Raw genomic sequence first — 19,071 nt, 5'->3', positions numbered from 1 at the left:
GTCGTCTCATTATGACTGATGTCATTTCTTTGTAATTGTGTACATATATATATATATAATTTATATATGTATATAAAACTTGTAATAAGTTCAGAATCCTTTATCCCTGTGTCTTGAGGTCAAGAAAGTAATAAAGTAATAATATTTCCAGTGGGGAGCACCATTCTATAGTCAAAGACAGTAACATTTCTATACGATATTTACATACAGTATAGGTACAAATAGTTCAGCTCACAATTTGTCTTTGGGGATTTTAGGATTACAGATAAGGGCTTACGGATCTTCTACTTTCCCTTCTCCCCATGGCCTTTTTGTCATTCCTCAGACATCCCAAGCATGCTCAGGACCTTTTGTTCTTGGTCTTTGCTCTTCCTAGAAAGAATCCCACAAGGTACTCTGACCTTATTTACCGACTTTGATGTAGTCTCCACTCACACGTAATCTCTCACTGCTAAGCTTCCTGTTTTCTTCCCCTACTCAGTTTTTTTCCTCCATAGCACTTATCACCCATTTGATATGAAATATACATTGCATTTTATTCTGTTTGTTTCTCCACTAGAATGCAGTTTGAGTTTTTTTTTTTTTTTGGTTTCTTATTTCCTGCTATATTCCCCATATCAAGAACATGTGATATTTTCCATTTGGATACCTTCTGACTTTTGATCTATTGCAGTTGCTACGTACTTGGTCTAGAATTTTAAATTATATTGCTAGCATAAATAGAATCCCAGGGACGGGGGAGCCTGGTGGGCTGTCATCTCTGGGGTTGCACAGAGTCGGACAAGACAAAAGCGACTTAGCAGCAGCAGCAGCAGCATAAATAAGTATGAATTTAAGAAACCTCTTTTCTCCAATTCTGTCACTCATTGAGGAGTTAACTCTTTTATTACTCTAAGAGTTATTACACTGGAAGAATTAATGTATCCTGTTTTTATTCATTATGTATATCTTGTGGTAAAAGACATTTATTAGAGTTTGCTCAGGCAATGAATTATGTCAGATCAGAGATGACATTTTGACCAGATAATTTTACTGATAGGCAGTATTAACGAAGAACGGGTTCCTACTTTAGAATAGCTTCTCATGAATGAATTTAACTGCCTTTATTAGCATGTTTCTTTTGCTTGTAACAATTTCCTAATTTGTATAGTTTATAGGCAAGCAATAAACAGCAAGATGTTTGAGGTGGACATGAAAATTGCTGCAATGCATGTAAAAAGAAAGCAACTCCATCAACTACTACCTAGTCATGTGCTTCAGAAAAAGAAAAAGGTAAATTTAGAAAGTACTTAAAAGGCATTATTAATCACTGTTTTATGTATCCAGCCTATCAGTATTTCAGAATTTAGGCTCAGTCGATAAGTTGTATTTGAAATATAGATCACAGCATTTTGAAAATCTCTTACATGGGGAAATTCCATTATGTGAAACTTCGCTCCTAATCAGTTTCTTACACACACTTCCTTCAGACTTCAGATTAGTTGAAGTACCTCACAGCATTATTTTATATATATATTTGTGTTCTCTTTTCAGAAATCTCTTATTCTTATCAATTTAACATCACACATTAGTATGTGCTTTCCTTTGAAAAGTAAAGAAAGTTAAATTACATAATATGTAGATCAAGTAAATTATATGACTTTTTAAGTGAAAATGATTTTATAAGAATTACATGTGTATATTATTTAAAAATTAGAAGTTATTATAAGCAGTGGTAACCAAATGTAATGTTTTGTAGTATGTTCTTCTGTTGTTGATGCTTCCTGTTGGATAACTTTTGTTAGCCACGTTTTTCTTTTTTGGACTTATTATAGTGTACTTATTAAAATTTTAGTGCAGAAATAACATTTTTACTTTAAGTGGTTTCCAAAGTGTCTTATTTTTAAAATGAAATACAGCAGTGAAAATACGTGAGCTCGAGGTACATATGTTGGGTTAAAAGTACAGATAGTTAAAAGTACAGATATTCATAGGTTTGTAATATATTTTTTAAGATAGAGGGCCTGGGATTGGGAAAAGGGAAGAAGTTAACACACAGTTCAAGTTCAGGCTCCACTGCCTCCTAGCTGTGAGACTTGGGCAAATTGTATTATAAATATCATGTTCTTGATTTGCCTTGGAATTATGGTAATTTTACCTACCTTATTATGTATTTTGTGAGGATAAAATATACCTAAACCTGTAAAATTAGTGCCTGGCACATACTGAATCCTCAGGTTTGTTTCTGTTACCACCACCATCATTATTATTTATAACATAGAGGTACTATTTTTTTAGGTGTAAAATGCATAAAAGTATATTTCATTTTTTAAAATAGCATTACATTAAAGCCTTTATACATGCTTATTTGTTACTCCTCATGAATTATCAAATTAATCTAGAAAGTGACAAAATATATTTCCTATTATTGAGCTGCTTATTTTTTGTCATAAAGTTAACATAGAATTTATCATTAAATTATTTTATTTTTATAATAAAAGTTTGTCCTCTGATTGTACCTTGGTGTCACATTATTGATGGGTTTAAGCAGTTACACTTGCATGTGTGTTTACTGCATACAAAAATAGGTAGCCATTTTATGTGTTTTTAGAAGTGAATGTGCATAATTAGATTATATTCTTCCATGCTTAGCCATTTTAGTGAAATAGAAACATTTATAAAGGAAGTAATTAGGTTTCCCTGAACCTTTAATTCAGATTAAAGACTTCTAAAACTCCTGTTTACATGGCAGTGTTATATTTGGAACAACTAGATTGTAATTAAAGTAAATTAATTTTTTATTCTATTAAGGTAGTATCTAGATAAAATCTTCTTCGTTATAAAATGTATCATTAGTGATCAGACATTTATCTAGTCCAAAAATTGTATCAAATAGAGTTTAACCACAATCTCACTGCCAATTTCACCTGTCTCAACGTTTTAGTGTATATCAATTTAGACTCTTAGTGCATGTATGTAACCCCAGATCATGTGGTATTTTTTAAGAGGTTTTTAATGATACCTGCTCTTTCGTGATCTGCTTTTTTGGGGTACTTTCGACTTTGTGACCATTTAGCCAGATTATATTACAAATACTAAGTGTCTGGTTGGTGTTTCTTTGTATGGCTATAGTATGATTAAATCTCATCTTCCCCATTTGGTCAGTATTGATTTATATACACAAGTGGTATCTCTGAGCCATTCACTCAAAGATTAGGTCATCTTATCCTTTGGGAATTGGAGTGGGTATACATGGGTTGTACACACACACAGGCATACACATATATATGGGGTATGAGTTTTTTTTAATAATGCAAATTACTTCCATTAAAATGTTTCTGTAGGTGAGTGGACACAAACTAAAAGTGTTCTGAAAAAAATGAAGAAATCAATTTGATGTTATAATAGTGCTGATTGCAGAAACAGAAACTTTAAGTTAATTTAAAATCAACTTTTATCCCAGAGCACTGTTTATAGTTTTTTAGCTTTTGGTTTTCCTGCAATGAGTAACTGTTTTTGAATGCTTTGTTAAGAGTCAGGACCAACATTTGGATTTACATGTGGTCATTAAGTTTTCAGGAAATTATTTTTGGTTTTATTTTAACAGGATAGTTTATACTATTAAATATACCATGTTAAAATCCTAAGCTGTAGATAGAGCTTTGGCAATCTCTTGCTTTTCAGAGAGGCTCGTACAAATAACTAGGAATAGGCACTGAATTGTACTACTTGATGATTTTTTAAAAAAAATGAACACATTTTTTATCTTTGTTGTAGAACAATTTGAACTCTACAAAGGAAAAATTACTTCTAATCCCACTAGCCAGAGACACTCATTGTTGCTCATCTTTCACCGTTGAAGTGTGTGTGTGTTTATAGTCCTCTGACTTATGTGTATTTTATTTAAAGTGCTTTTTAATTTGAGGTGTGTCTTACATGGTGTGTATGTTTAATATATCATTCCTCCCCCACCCCCCACCCCCCGAGAAACTGTAGTTAAATTGAGGACCCCAAGAAGTCAGAAAGTATGTGTCCCAAATCTGCCTTTTATATTTTGGCATGACACTTCTGGTTATCCTAACCTTATTGATTTGTGCTTTCCAGTAGAAGTCATTTATCTGTTAAGGATGTTCATGTTTCAGAGATCTGGATAAGGTAAAGGTATAATTGACTAAATACTGTATCAATTGCAGCATTCAACAGAAGGCGTCAAATTGACACCTCTGAATGACAGCAGCCTCGACTTGTCTATGGACAGTGACAACAGCATGTCTGTGCCTTCACCTACTAGTGCTATGAAGACCAGTCCGTTGAACAGTTCTGGCAGCTCTCAGGGGTAAGGCCAAAGGGAAAGGAAGTGGAGTGGCTGTTTTTGAATAACCAGGTTCTTAAGTTGAAATACCTACTGCCTGTGGTGAACTACATGGTGTGCTGAGGAGAACCAGAAAGAGGGACGCAGGCACATTTCTGTCCTGGAGATGCTTATCACCTATGTAGCAGGGGGTAGATATCTGAAAATACTGGCGATCTTCCAGAGAAGATTTATGTGGGCTTTTTTTAGTGGAAATTTCTTTTGAAGAATTGTCTCTTCAAGAGCATGTAAAGCAGCTTCCCTGATGGCTCAGTTGGTAAAGAATCCCCCTGTAGTGCAGGAGACCCTGGTTCAATTCCTGGATCGGGAAGATCCCCTTGGAGAAGGGAACGGCTGCCCGCTCCAATATTTTTGGGCTTCCCTCTTGGCTCAGCTGGTAAAGAATCTGCCTGCAACGTGGCAGACCTGGGTTCGATCCCTGGGTTGAGAAGATTCCCTTGGAGAAGGGAATGGCTGCCCACTCCAGTATTCTGGCCTGGAGAATTCCAGGGACTGTATAGTCCATGGGGTTGCAAAGAGTCAGACGTGACTGAGCAACTTTCACAAAGCAGCTAAACATTTTTATCTTGAAGAAAAAACATGGCTGTGGTGGCAAAAATTAGAACAAAAAAGCCATATTTATGTTTTAACTTCTGTAAATCTTCATAGTGTATCATTGCAGATTTTTTTTTAATGGATATACTACTGTATTTTCAAAGGGAGCTGTTTATTGTAGATTTTGGGGGCGCTGCTGGTATTTTAAATTGTGATGGTTACATTGATCACTTTGTTTAGTGAGTTGGTACTTAAACCAGGAACACTTTTCTAAATGCATGTTATATATATATATATTTTTTTTTTAAAAGAGCAGTTTTAAAAATTGAGTTGTTAAGGTATATTGTTAAATAATAGCCAGCGGCAAAAGTGCAGGTTGGGATGAATCTTTGGATTAGCATGAAATAGAAAATGCCAAGGTGCAATAGATGATGGGGATTTAGTTTTCTTCTCTTTGGCTTTGAATATGTGATGTGTTTTTAGGCCATTCATACATAATCTGAAGTCTTTGGGCATCGACCTTGTCCTTAAATCTTGCAGTTTTAAAGCAATTCTGCATTTGTATAGCATTAACTTCCAGATTTGTATTTTTAATGGTTTCATCTGTTTTTTTTGTTGTTGTTGTTTTTTGAGTGAAGAAGCAAAAATTTTAATAAGAATTTTTGGAAGTTGTATAAAAACCTTTGTGTACTTTAAGTTTTTTCACACATATGTAAAATAGATCTTTGCTCAACTATTTACTATGTACTATCCTTTGCTATTTTATTTGATATTTTATTTCAGGTTTTCTCTTGCATCTGTGGTGGTTCTCTTTTTTTCTTTTCTGTTTAATCATTAGATGCTTGTGCCTTTTCAGGGCTCTCTTTTAGTCCTTTATGCCTTCTCTGTATTTGCTTTGAGAGTGTGGCGTCACCCACTCCCTTGACCTCATGTCCTCCCATGTACCAGTGAGCTCAGAACTTTAATAAGCTGACTGCTCTCGCCGCTTGTGCGTGTCTTGTAAGCATCAGAAATCCAAGTCCTCTAGTTTTGCCCACCTTGACATGGTGTTCAGCAATTGGAGAGTGTAAGTTATAGTGGAGGGAGAGTGAATAACCACAGGAGATACAGGATTTATTTGAGAGAGAAAAGTTAGAGATAGGAGAGTGAAGGAGGGGTGATTTGAGTTTCCTGAGACAAAGGGTGAGTGGGATCCGGAACACTGAAGGAGAGATTGGGTTTTGAGGTCATTTGTTGTTTTATCTGGGCCACTGGATGGCCTTTTAGGATTTCGTGAACCCTTAGGTTTTGCACGTCGAATCTTATTTCTCAGACCATTTTCTTGTTTTACAGCTTTTGATGGTATTTTTTATACCCCAAATCATTTAAGTCAGTTACCCTAAATAAACAAGAATAGATCTTTTTTTTAGCTCTCTAATATGGTAGTCATTGGCTATATGTGCCAGTTTAATTAATGTTAAATGAAATCAAACATTCTGTTTCCCATTAGCTGTATTTCACGTGCAGAGTAGCTACCTGTGTATAGTGGTTAGCATACTGGTTAAGGTAGATATAGATCATAGTTAGGAAAATTTTGTTGAGCAGCACTGTTTTAAAATGTTTCTGTGCTTTTGATTGTTGATTATATTTTGTCAAAGTTAGTTACTGATGTATACATATGTATGAGAAATAAAACGAAAGAATCAATCATTTACTTTAAAAATAACTTCACATATTAGATTTTGTTACTGAGTTTTATTTATCTCTGTTTGCTCTTTTTCACTTTTTAATTTTTGTTCCCCATTTTTAGCAGAAACAGTCCTGCTCCAGCTGTAACAGCAGCATCTGTGACCAACATACAGGCTACTGAAGTTTCTGTGCCACAAGTAAATTCCAGTGAAAGCTCAGGGGGTAAGGAGATGCCAGATAAGGAAATACATACATTATATTTGGTTTTAGCCTTCATTTTGAAAAATGGCTTTGTTTGTTATGTAGTTTGAATTTAGTTTTTTAATACCATTTTTTTTATTTCCCTGTAGACTTAAAAAATTTGTAACTTGGTGTTCTGTAATTTAGCGCTTATGTATTTATATACTTACTATTTAGGTACATCGAGTGAAAGCATTCCTCAAACTGCCACACAACCAGCCATTTCATCACCACCAAAGCCTACGGTCTCCAGAGTTGTTTCCTCAACACGTCTGGTAAACCCACCACCGAGACCTTCAGGAAATGCAGCAGCAAAGATACCTAATCCTATAGTAGGAGTCAAGAGGACATCCTCCCCTCATAAAGAAGAGAGCCCCAAGAAAACCAAAACAGAAGAGGTATCTATATTTAGTCAGTCTTGAGAATAACCACCTTACCCGTTTTGATATCCAGTGGAAGAAAACCTTGTGAGCCCAAATTGAAAAGCAGCAAGGAGGAAAGCTCTTAGATCATTTTAGATAGTGCCTCAGTGCTGTAGTTTGCTCTTTTCCCCTTTGCCACTCTTCGGTAGCTCACTCTTTCATAAAGTGTTTTCTTGTTTAAGTTTCTGTGGCATGTCTAGGCCGTAACACACCTTAGCATGGGTTTGCATGTCATCTTCACGGATTGCTCTCTCATAGTGGTGTCTTTCCCATGTGCCAGTTCTTCAGTAGTCCCTTTGCAGACAGTTTTCTGCTTCTGTACTCTGTATTCCAGGTGGAGTTTTGGAGCTTCTGCACTGTACTTGGTATCAAAGGGTCACTGAGAGGTTCTCAGGGAATTCTTACTGAATGCCTGGCCATAAGTTGCCACATCAGATTAGTTTTGGTACCTTGAATGATTGTGATTATATCCTCCAGCCTTTCAGGAAATTTTCTAATAGTACTTCCACTTTTCACAGTGGTTGGTTTACCTCGTCAAAGTCTCAGTTTTAGGAAAACTGTTAAAAGTGTACATTGATTTTGGTGTTTATCTTAAAATAGAAGTAGCCTTGTAACACACTTTCATTGTTCCCTGGGGTCACTCTTACTGTGTTTTCCTATTAATGAGGCATTCACCATTGTCCCAGAGATGACAGCCCAAGACAACAATTTTGTTAAGATTTTTGGCTGATAACTTGTTATTTACGAACCTCCTTGCTACGTGAAAGTTTCTTTAGAATGGTGGCAAGAAAGGAGGGGTCCTATATAGTGATTTGATTTTTAATGGTGAAAGATTATTGTCTCTAAAAGTTATTCCAAGCTTAATCTGAATCCTTTTGGTTTAGATTTTTTGGAAACAGTCACTTAACTAAATATGAATAATTTAATGAATTTTGTCACTCTGACAATGCTAAATGAGAATGAAAAATGGGTATAGTATATCATGTTTTGTACCATGTATTCTGAAACACATCTGTCTCTGTAATATCTCAAAGCCTCAGTTTTTCAGATTTTGTTGTTTTGATTTTACTTTTTAAAATACAGATTTTAGGGCTTCCTCCAAATACACAGAATCAGACTCTCCAAGAATTAGACCTACTAATGTTTTTATTAAAGACCCCAGTTCTACATGATACTGTTGTGCAGCAACCTAAGAATGTAGTTTCGATGTAATACCACTTTCTGTCTAGTGATGCTTGTTTGGAGTTGTCAGAGCATTTCACAATTCATGTTTCTTTTTGCCTGTAAGGTATACGTAAGCATAACTCTAGATACCTATCGTTCTGTTGCTTCATGTTAATGGCCTAATTCCTTTCCCTGTGAGAGTTGCAAAATATGTATCAGCACAATACTTAAAATTTCATTTGTGCTTACCTTGGTAGGAAATACTCTTGTTTCATGTCTAGTTCAGAGAGGCAATAGGAATATAGAATTTTTTAACTTCATACAGAAAAATTTAAATATACACAAGAGATCATTTAATTTTTAAATAAAAATTCAAATATGTACAAGAGTACTCATCATATAATTTCAGGTGTAGTGAATTCAGCCAGTCCCTGTATCCTTAATTCTTTTTGCTTTCCATTTCCCCTGTACTTGGATTATTTAGATGCAAAATTCAGGCTTCAGTCACATTATTTCATTAGTATTTTTAAAATCATGTATCTAAAAGGTAATAATTATAGGAAAGAAAGTATAAGGAAAAAAAGCCCACCTTAAAAAAAAATGAGCAATCAGATATCTAGTGAGTACTCAAATGCCCATGATTGTGTCATTGATATTTTTTTAGTAGTTTTTGTTTATTCAACTCTGTAAGTAAGATCCTTAATTGATTTTTCTTAAGTATCTTTAAAAATACAGGTTCATTGCTGCCCTCTCCTCTGTATAATTTTTTGTTCTATGTATTTTTTCACAGTTTGCATCTTACTTAGAACAGCTTCGTGGAGTTGACTAACAGAAGTAGAATTTTAAGATAATGAATGGATCTTAGAATTTTAGGTTTTCTCATGGACTAATCCCAGAAGAGGAACTCGAGGTTCAATAACTTTCCCATTTATAGAACTAATGAAAGTCAGAGTAAGGATTAGAACTCAGGCCTAAATGTCATGGTGCTAAAGGTGAAAAAGTCTGTTACAGATGCTTTGATTTTGAAGGTCTCCTACTAGGTGCTTCATTATTTGTTAATGAGTACTTAGTATTAGAGGTTTGAGTAAACCAGAAACAAACACTGGCCTACTCAGTAATGTACTAACGTGTAGATATTTTAGGTATCATCAGGTAGTTTAGTTTTGCTTTTTGCTTAATTTTTGTCATACGCTAAACCTTTTTGGTAGAAATGTGAAATAAATGTAGAAAAAGTTTGCCTTATCACCTGAATTCTATGGCTAAATGCTGCTCTGTATGTGTGTAGATATGTGTGTAGATATGTATATATATAATTTTTAAGTTATGGAAAATTTCAAACATACACGAAATTGTAATGAACAAGTTACATTTATGTCACTTAAGCGTTAACAGTTACCAACTCAGGGCCAGTCTCGTTTCATCTACAAATCTACTTTCTTTCCCATTGTTATGAAGCAAATCCCAAGCATGTCGTTTCAATCATAAATATTTGTGTGATTTTATATTGGTTAATATATTGGTAAATATATACACACACATACTAACGTGTGTGTATATGTATGTATACATATATATGTATACACCTATCTTATATTTACTGATAGTAATAATAATTCTATAGTGTCACATAGCCAGTCAGTATTGAAATTTGCCCAGTTGTGACTTAAGTTACTATTTTTTAAGTTTGTATGTTTGCAGTATACAAATAAAAGCCCTTAAGGGAATTGGTTGATACTGGGGTTAAATCTTTTCTACTCTGTAAGTTAGCTCTGTTTCTTGTGTCTTGTTTTAAAGCCACATTTACAAGTAAATTTTAGTTCTGCCTAGTAAGGAGAGCAGAGAAGTTAGGGTCAAAATTGTTTTTCTTAGGAAAGTGATGTTTATTCCAAGTCACTCACTACAGGAATGAGAAAATACAGCCATTTTTGGTTTCTCATTTCTCCTCTTTACCAAAAATAAGTTGTTTGTTTTAAATAGAATTATAATAAATTAGGGAGGAAAAAAAGACCTGAGGAGAACATTTTTCAGGCTTCCTCCAGGATGTTAAACACTAAGCCAAGGGGATTCTGTGGTTAAATTAAGTTTGGGAAAATTAAAAAGAGACAGTCTTTCTAGAGCTTCTCAGAACCTTTTATGTACTAATATATATGAATCTCCCAAAAAGGAGGTGATAGTATTCCAAGTTCCTATGTTTGATCAATGAGCTCTTTTTTTCTCTTCCTTACAAAAAAAGTATTCTGTGAACTCCAAAGTTTGTGGAATATACTTCTGTCGATGACTGATTAACAATGACAGTGTTCCTCATGTTCTTTTTAAAGCCGAATTTGTTAACATGAAAAAAAAAATTTAAGCAAACCAGCAATCTATTTTAAGGACATACTTGATCTTACAGGTTAATTATTTTATACTTTAAAAATTTTTATAAATCATTGGCAAAAAGCAATCTAAATTTTCGTTTTAGAGAATAAAGCTTTTTTTTTTTAAAAACAGGATGAAACAAGTGAAGATGCTAACTGTCTTGCTTTGAGTGGACATGATAAAACAGAAACAAAGGTATACTAACTTAGCCTCAGAATTCATATTCAGTTACTAGTACAGAAGATGTGATGGAAACGTCTTTAGAGCACTGCACAGCATTTTGTTGTACAGGCTTTAGGTTGTTTTCAGTATTGTGTTTAGAGATGTGTTTGTTCCTTTTTAATACTCATTTACGGCATTGAAATTGAATTCCTCAAGTATATGAAGTCTTCCTAGAGGTGGGGGTATCTGGTGGGCACTAAATGGAATAGCATAGTGAGATGTTCCTGCCTGTAATGGAATTTGTATTTAAGTAGAGAAGATAAGAGATAGATGTGGTTGATTACAGAGGCAAGACTGCAGAAATAATAAAGACATCACAAAAGGGAGAACAGAGTATTTGGAGTGATCCTTGAAGGATTCATAGGGTTTGGGGTAGTATAAGATGAGAAGGTCATCTCACTTTTGAGGTGAGAATGTGGTATATTTACAGAGCCAGTTTTTGGCACACAGCTCTGGCTAGAACCTGGGGTGCACGGGGCTTGAATCTAAGGTAGACGGGATGGGAAAGATTGGTGTAGCCAAGTATTAGATTTTGAATATAATTTTTTTCAGAAATTGAAGCGTACTGAAGGCTTTTAACTTTTTTCTCCTTGTTGTAGAAAAATTGCAAATCTTCCTCCTTACCCGCAAATTATCCAGATCGATAGGTTAGCAAATATTATTTTGGTGTCTGTAGGTTTTGTTTGTGCCTACATATACCAGTGCCTTCTGCTTTCAAATCTTTACTCACTCTGTAAAGCAAGAAAAATAGTTATGCCATTGCGTCATCTGCAGATATTACTTATAGCTGCATTGAATGCTATTTTAAGGCTGTTAAACCCTATTTTATTCAACTAGTTGCCTATTAGCAATTATTTCTGTTAAAAAAGGGAAATTGCCCTTTCCTACAGTGTTGACTGTAGCTAAATACCTACCATCCATTTATGTTTATTAGGATAAATTAATGAAAGAGCAATTACTGGGACAAACAGGTGTTTTTAAAAGTTAGTATGTATTGCTAATGTATGCTTCAGAGAGACTGCACTCCTCCATTGCTACTACACTATTTACCATTTTCAGTGTCATAGGAGAAATTTGGTATTTTGTAATTTTATTATTGTATATATTTTATAGAAATTCACATTTTTGTATGTTTATTTTCACTTACTTGTGCGTATCTCTGTTATTTTTTGTGCACTGCTTTGAAAAAGGCTAGGGCAGTGGAATGACACAGTTCACCCTGTATTTTCTGGTGATTTTCAGAGTAGAATCAGTGCATTGGTTATCGAGAAGGGGAATAGAAACCAAAAGGAAGGAGGACTGTTTTAGAAACATTTTCTTCTTTTAATTAAAGGCCTTAGAACTGTTTTTGTGCTTCTGGCTAATTTAATTTAATAGTACTGAATTGGTTTTATTTTTTTCACATAGCTTAACCTGAGCTTGGGTTTATACTCTGTTAATTATTGTCCGGGCAACATTTCATAATATGCATATATGTGTCTTTAATTAGTGCTTGTTTAAAATGTCCAGGTTGGTTGGAAAGTCATGAGATATTTTGACCATGCCTTATAAAGTTTAAGTAGGCAAACAGAAATTCATGTGTATCTGAAATGGTTAAATAACCTACGAGGTTTGTTTTTTTCTTTTGATGATTAACCATTTGATATGATAGATGGTTTTGTAATGTAGTCACATCTTTCTCTTGATCCCTCCTGTCTTCCAATTTGTCTTTTTTATTAACCACCAAACCCAGTTATGTTTTTTTATCATTTTTTTAAGTCTCTTTCCTCCCCCGTCCTCTTTGTCTCACAGGAACAACTTGATACAGAGACAAGTACAACTCAATCAGAAACCATTCAGACAGCGACTTCTCTGTTGGCCTCTCAGGTACTAAGTGCAAAAAGCAAGGGGAATTTTATAAATGTTGTTAAGATTAGTGTCGTATAATTAATTAAAGTGAGTACGTCAGAAGTTTATTTAAATTATCATTTTGAAAGTAAGTGCTCACCTACAAATATAGTATTCAGAGGTGGAGCGCTGGTTGTGATGAAACCGTTCTTTTGCACAGTCAGGATGCTAACTCATCCCCTTTTTATATTATTTGACATTGCAGATCATTTAAATCCTCACTGCACAATATGCAGTCTTCACCTGGAGGTTTTGTTACAAGTCAGAGAGTGAACTTTAGAACTTAAAATCCTTCTTCATAGATTGCTTTTAAAATGTTTTATTTTCAAAATGTGTTTCTGCTTCACTTTTCACTTCTGCTTTTAAGTTATTTATTTAGTGTAATCCATAGTTGTTCTTTTTTTTTAATCCATAGTTCTTTAAAGCTATTTTTTCATTTGTCCTAGAAATTCTACTGTGACAGTCCCTTGTGTACAGTAGACACTTGGACTCTCTTCATTAATTTGTGAACCTTCATTTTGTTTGTGAAATAGTTGTTTTCTTCTCAAATCCTTTCAAATTGACTATACTCCAAAGTCTAGGTCAGGCTCTGACATCCAGTAAATACTTCCTTTAAGTAGACATTAAACTGGTTAACCTCCACAAAGCTGCTGCCCAGCGGCGCTACGGTACTGGCGAGACAGTCGTACTGTGTGCTTCTTTGTGGCTCAGTTATTTCAGTGTGAGAATTTTAAGATGAGTTTTTGCTGGCTGTTAACCCTCATAGTTCCTCTTGATATAAATGCTGTGATTACCTTCTGAAATGTTTTATTTTCATAACCTTTAGCTAATAAAAATTTTGTGGGGTGGAGTGGAGTAATTCCAGCAACATGAGGAAGTGTTGTACTTGATACTGATAATACAGACAAACTTATTTATCAAAATTCAGTTCTGTGATTGTGACTGCATGCCTTTTGGTTAGCCACATTAATCTCTAGGGAACTATTTTCATAGTTTGTTTTGTTGACTTCATCCCTCTAGTGATTCATACCCTTAGGTGTTTGCCTTTTAGATATTTTTATAAGGAATTAGAATTTTCTTTCTAATGAAAAGATCCCTAGAACCATTGAGAGAAAAATCACCAAGTTATATATATAAAATATAAAAAGTTACGTTGATTAAAAAAATTTTAATCTCTTTATTTGGTGATAGAAGGGAGGTATTAATATTGTGACTATGTCTAACAATGAATCTTTGAGATAAATTTGAAATATTTGCAGATTAAATGATAGGATCTCTGGGATTTGCTTCAGAATAATCTGAGAGTAAAGGTGGGAGAACAGTGGATTGGCTTTGATGAAGTCAGTAATGAATACACGGGCATTCATTATATAAGGCTCTGCTTCTGTGTATGTTTGGAATTTTCCATAATTAAACAATTAAAAATGCCATCTTGTTTTTTTGTTGTTAAAAAGGCTTTCTGAGTAATTGTTTTTAACATAATAAAGCCGCCCTAAATTTTGAATAAATCAAATTGTTGCTCAGTTGTGTAGATTTAAATTTTAATTGACAGAGTCAGAAAATAATACATTCACTGTTAACTGCTACTGCTGCTCCTGTGTGTAAAGTGAACTTTAAGTATTCTCCCACATGGTGGTGCTCCAGTGCCAGTTAATATTATGACTGTTGGTGCTCTAACTGAACATGAACTTAATAAGTGTAGATTGGTTATTGTTTGGAGGACTGTTATTAAAGCTGTTTTTGAACTTACTTAGTTTTTGTATATTGCTTAAAATGTTACCAAAATATTGCTCCTTATTTGAAAATTTCTACAAGTGTTAAAACAATTCTGTAGTAATAGTCATTTTTTTTGTGCTCTATTTTAACAACATTTTACAGTGTTTTTAAGATTTTAATTCTTACGAGAAGGTCCTCTCCATTTCTTAGGAAGTAAAGCAGTGAAAAACAGTCTCATTGATAAGTTACAGTACTTTGAACAATGTTGTGTTCTTTGCTTTTATTCTCAGAAAACATCCAGTACAGACCTTTCTGATATCCCTGCTCTCCCTGCAAACCCTATTCCTGTTATCAAGAATTCAATAAAACTGAGATTGAATCGGTAAAAACAACCTCAGGGGTCCAGAAATAATGTCTGCCAACTCAACCTGTTGTCTTCAAATGCTAAAAAAGGAGAATGGAGGGTACAAGACTAGACATGACTGAAAGTGGATTGAGGGTTTTTTTGTGACCTCCCTTACTGGGCTAATCAGCACTTGATCGGAAGTCCAGGTTAGTATGTGAAGCCAGGAGTACTATTATTATTGTGTTAGCAACAGTTGCATTAACTATTTCAAAAAATTACTGCCTTTAAAAAAAAAACCTCCAGCTCTGTTTGTATTCATAATTGACATCTGGACTGGGCTTATGTTTGCTGCATTGTTTGGAAAATTTGCAATACAAACTGGCATAAGAATTCTTTATTCTGATGATGCACTTTTATGTATTTTTTATTATTATTATTAGAAAGTAGAAATAATTTTAGATTTTCAGCTTGATGGATTTTCATTTTTTCCTGAAGAATTTCCTTTACCATTAGTCTTCACATCGGATGCCGGTGCGCAGTGATGTACTGTTATGCTTCAGAGAAAGGATAAGAGTACATCTAGGTCAGTCCCTCTGAGGTAGCTGTAACTTTTGAAAATGAAATGTCAACACTAGGGTATATATTTGACATTGAAAGAATAATTAGGAAATACTTCGTTTTGATGGGGTCATGATTAAGAAATGATATTGGTTTTTATTTATAGAATTGTTTAGAGTGCATACAAATCAGCGATCAGCCAGCAAATATTTTTCTTTGAGCTTGTTAAAGCTCCATATTCTTTTGCCTTCAATCTGTTGTCTTTGAAACCAAGCTTTTTGCTCCCTCCCTCTTCTTCCCTCCCCCAACCCCTTTTGCTTGTATGTGTAAGGTAGGACTTCTTTCATAAAAAAACAAAATGCCAGTATTTCCTTAAGCCATGATGTGTAACCAGTGACTCTGTGGCTGTATGGCACAGAACACTAAATTTTGGTCCCATGGCTGTAACTTTAGGGTGACTAAAAATAATGCCTGTGAAACATGACATCTATCTTGGATGGCCGTTTGATCTCTAAATATGAGGAATTTTGTACACTCCACAGAACTCCTGTCTATAGCAGAGTTGATTTTCAATATTAAACGTGGGCAAAACTGCATTTTCTCCAAGAATTTTAAACTAATTTTTATTTTTAAATGGTTGACCAAAACTTGTCAGTAAATTTTACATGTAGAAACATTTAAAAATCATTTCTAGCAAGCACTTGACATCTAGTCAGCTCTCTACTCCTTTTTCCGTTTTGTTTTATCCTATCAGTAAATAATTCCTCATAATTAAGCAGCAGAGCATTCATCTTTACAAATATATGAGGGAAGCCAGATGTTGATAAACTCATTCTTTCTTAATCTGGACAAAGTAAACCTAACATTTTCCTGGTGAGCATGTTTTATGAATCCTCCATTGTGCTCCATTCTATCACACGTGCATTTTTCATGCTAAACTGCAATTACTTAAACTCTTCCCCATTCCCTCTAAATTAATTTTCCAAAGTTGGAGTCTAGTCTTTTCCCCCTTAGGCTATGCATTAATTGAGGCTTTCTTTTCACCATACTTTGTAATGTCTAGTATACAGTATTTCGACTTCCCACATCTTTGCTCTGCACAGTCACCTTGCCCTTCCTCCCACCACCTAAGAAGATAAGATGATCAGACTAACAGGTGAAGTCTACAAGGTGTCTGTGTGTTTTGTGTAGCTTCAGAGTTAGATCGAAATTGCCAGGCACAGATTTAGTCTTGTCATTTTGTTTACACATTGGGGAAAAAGAATTCAGTTTATTAAACGTTTCATGTAACTGCACCCAAGTTTTGCCAAGCTGGGAACTTGGACCTTTTCTGTGTAGTGACTTTTTAATTCTAATTTTCATAACCTGGAGATCAGACTGTTGCTTTCGCATGATGTACGTAGTGTCTCATGACTGGAGTTTGCTTTGTTTTATAGTATCTGTACTCCTTGTATTTTTCAAGAGCTATTTTGTAAACAGATGATGTATTTCTCCATTGAAAACACAATAAAAAAAAAAAAAAACAGCACAATCCCACAGTTGGCTGGTTTCTTTTGACTGACTATTTTTTTGTTTTTTTTTTTTCAGTGATACTATTATTGCTACTTGTAAGTTATAGTATAGCTCTAAGTGAAGATTTGCTGAAGAATTTACTTTTGTTACTTTTAGAAAAGCTCTATATCTGATTAATTTTTGCCATTAGTAGCAGCCTAATAATAATTGATACCTCCCATAATCAGGTATTTGTTTTTCATATAATTGATCATTAGGGAAGAAAACATGAATATAGTACTTGATAATTAATTTTCAGCTGACCCATCCTCCAAAATACTTGCTCTGTTTGTATAGACATCGTCTCTTTTCTTTGTATTTACTCCATGTAGACAGCAGTGTACATACCGCTGGTGTGCTTCCTTTCAAAGCTGGTGGTTTTCAAAGCAGTTGGTGCTTTATCTCGAATGTCAGCAGGTGGCACTGTTGTTTTTCAGTGAATTTAGGATCCTGCGTTTCTCATTTTATTAAACGCAGATCAGATTCTGCTTTTCTTAAATCTTTAAATGGTCAACAAGGCATACGTAACTTACGGATTAGGAATGAGCTTTGTGTGCATGTGATGGTCAGCTTTTGGGTATGGTTATCTTAGATGCTTTGAGTGGAGGGATTGACATCCTTACATTAAATTATTTCAAGGGATGTGCAGTTGTGCATATTTTCATCCCTGAAACTCCAGATTCTAACACCTTTACTATATGTAAAAATAATATATGATTGCAGTGTGGAACAACCTTTTATTAAGGAACATTTAACTTTTGGGACTATTCAGTAAAAGAGAAACTTGTTAAAAACTACCCTTGACTCCATTGTTAACACCTACAGAATAGAGCTTACCACACCTACTGTGATAAGACACTAACGGGGAACTGGATATTGCAACCTTGGGAGTTTAGTCACCACATAGCCTTTTGACATTTCATGCATCTTGCTGAATTAGTAAAATGATAATTGAAAATGTGTTTTGTGGTTCTGGGTATATTCTGGAGTAAAGTGTATTTTTCTAATTAATACCTCTGTTTTTTTTTCTCCACACAGAAAAATGTTTTAGAGCTCTACATAGTGTTAATTCTGGCTGCACTCAAGGTGGCAATAAATGATCAGCAGCTCCAAGTAGTAATTGATATATGAAAGGATAAATCATTAATATACACAAACTTGTAGACCAAGCCCTGGAAATATTAACTGTTCGTGCGCTTCAGTGCACTTAAGCAGAAAGATAAACTGTTTACCTAAAAAGGCATTGAACAGTCCTTTGGATATACTTTGGCCTATTTTAAAATAAAAGAATAGTACAAGGAAAATTAATTGCCTTTTACCCTGAATTGTATGTTTTGCTTTTTTAAAAAAAATTCTCCACTTTATTTCTTTTCTGTTAGCTTTTCTTCAAACCAAAATCACAAATGCATGCTGTCTCAATTGCAGACCTGAACTTGGGGGAAAAAAATTGTGTGTTCTGTAATAAACATGACCTTCAGTCATAGAAAGACAAGTGGTCTGTTTAATTATGTGTAATATGTTTCTCATTTGTAAAATCAATTTATTCATCCTTTCTCCATACTTGTCAGTTTGAAAATTCTTGTGACATTTTATGTAGGTTTTGGCACCAAGAACGATGGCATCGGTAGTTCTGAGCCTTGTATTGCAGAAGTGATTGTATGTACTTAATTCTAGAAATGATTTCAAATACTTGGAAAGTCATTTCAACTCAGCTTTTCTTCCTTAGAGACATGCTTTTGTCTTAATGTTCTGCGAAATTCATTGCAGCTGATCAAACCATACACATTTGCTGAAAGGGATGGAATTTTAAGTAACATTGTTCCTTTCCTAGTCCCGACTCACTTGATAGGACTTTGCTTGAAAGGGTAGAGTTGCGGTTGTGCACAAGTTCCTGTTTCAGAAAGCTCACATTTGTGTGATAGGTTGTGACTGTTATTGTACTTTGGTCATCTTTTTAAATGCTTCACGTTTTCAGATAGCTGCAAACCACATCTACAATGGGCACAGTTTTGTTTAGAGTTTATTGAGTTTAGCCACCTAATACTTAAAATGTT

General features: G+C 34.4%; 1 protein-coding gene across 9 annotated transcripts in view; it reads left to right on the top strand.

Annotated features, from left to right (window-relative positions):
• Nucleotides 1-18,335, top strand: part of PAPOLA (poly(A) polymerase alpha) — a 54,375-nt gene extending 36,040 nt beyond the window's left edge. For 2 of the 9 annotated variants that reach the window (XM_040257074.1, XM_040257079.1), the window contains exons 16-22: nucleotides 1,151-1,272; nucleotides 4,173-4,315; nucleotides 6,675-6,775; nucleotides 6,971-7,191; nucleotides 10,870-10,932; nucleotides 12,751-12,825; nucleotides 14,853-16,997. In XM_040257074.1, the coding sequence (XP_040113008.1) occupies nucleotides 1,151-1,272; nucleotides 4,173-4,315; nucleotides 6,675-6,775; nucleotides 6,971-7,191; nucleotides 10,870-10,932; nucleotides 12,751-12,825; nucleotides 14,853-14,948 (821 nt within the window). In that variant the 3' untranslated portion in view covers nucleotides 14,949-16,997. Of the gene's footprint in view, nucleotides 1-1,150; nucleotides 1,273-4,172; nucleotides 4,316-6,674; nucleotides 6,776-6,970; nucleotides 7,192-10,869; nucleotides 10,933-12,750; nucleotides 12,826-14,852; nucleotides 16,998-18,055 lie in introns of those variants that run through there. The other 7 variants (XM_040257077.1, XM_040257076.1, XR_005723937.1 and 4 more) reach the window with 6 other exon arrangements.
• Nucleotides 18,336-19,071: the final 736 nt, after the last annotated feature.

The sequence above is a fragment of the Oryx dammah genome, unplaced genomic scaffold, assembly GCF_014754425.2.
Source record: "Oryx dammah isolate SB20612 unplaced genomic scaffold, SCBI_Odam_1.1 HiC_scaffold_16, whole genome shotgun sequence".
In the NCBI taxonomy this organism is placed as follows: domain Eukaryota; kingdom Metazoa; phylum Chordata; class Mammalia; order Artiodactyla; family Bovidae; genus Oryx; species Oryx dammah.
The sequence above is the reverse complement of the archived record's forward strand: the minus strand, read 5'-3'. Positions and strand labels throughout refer to the sequence as shown.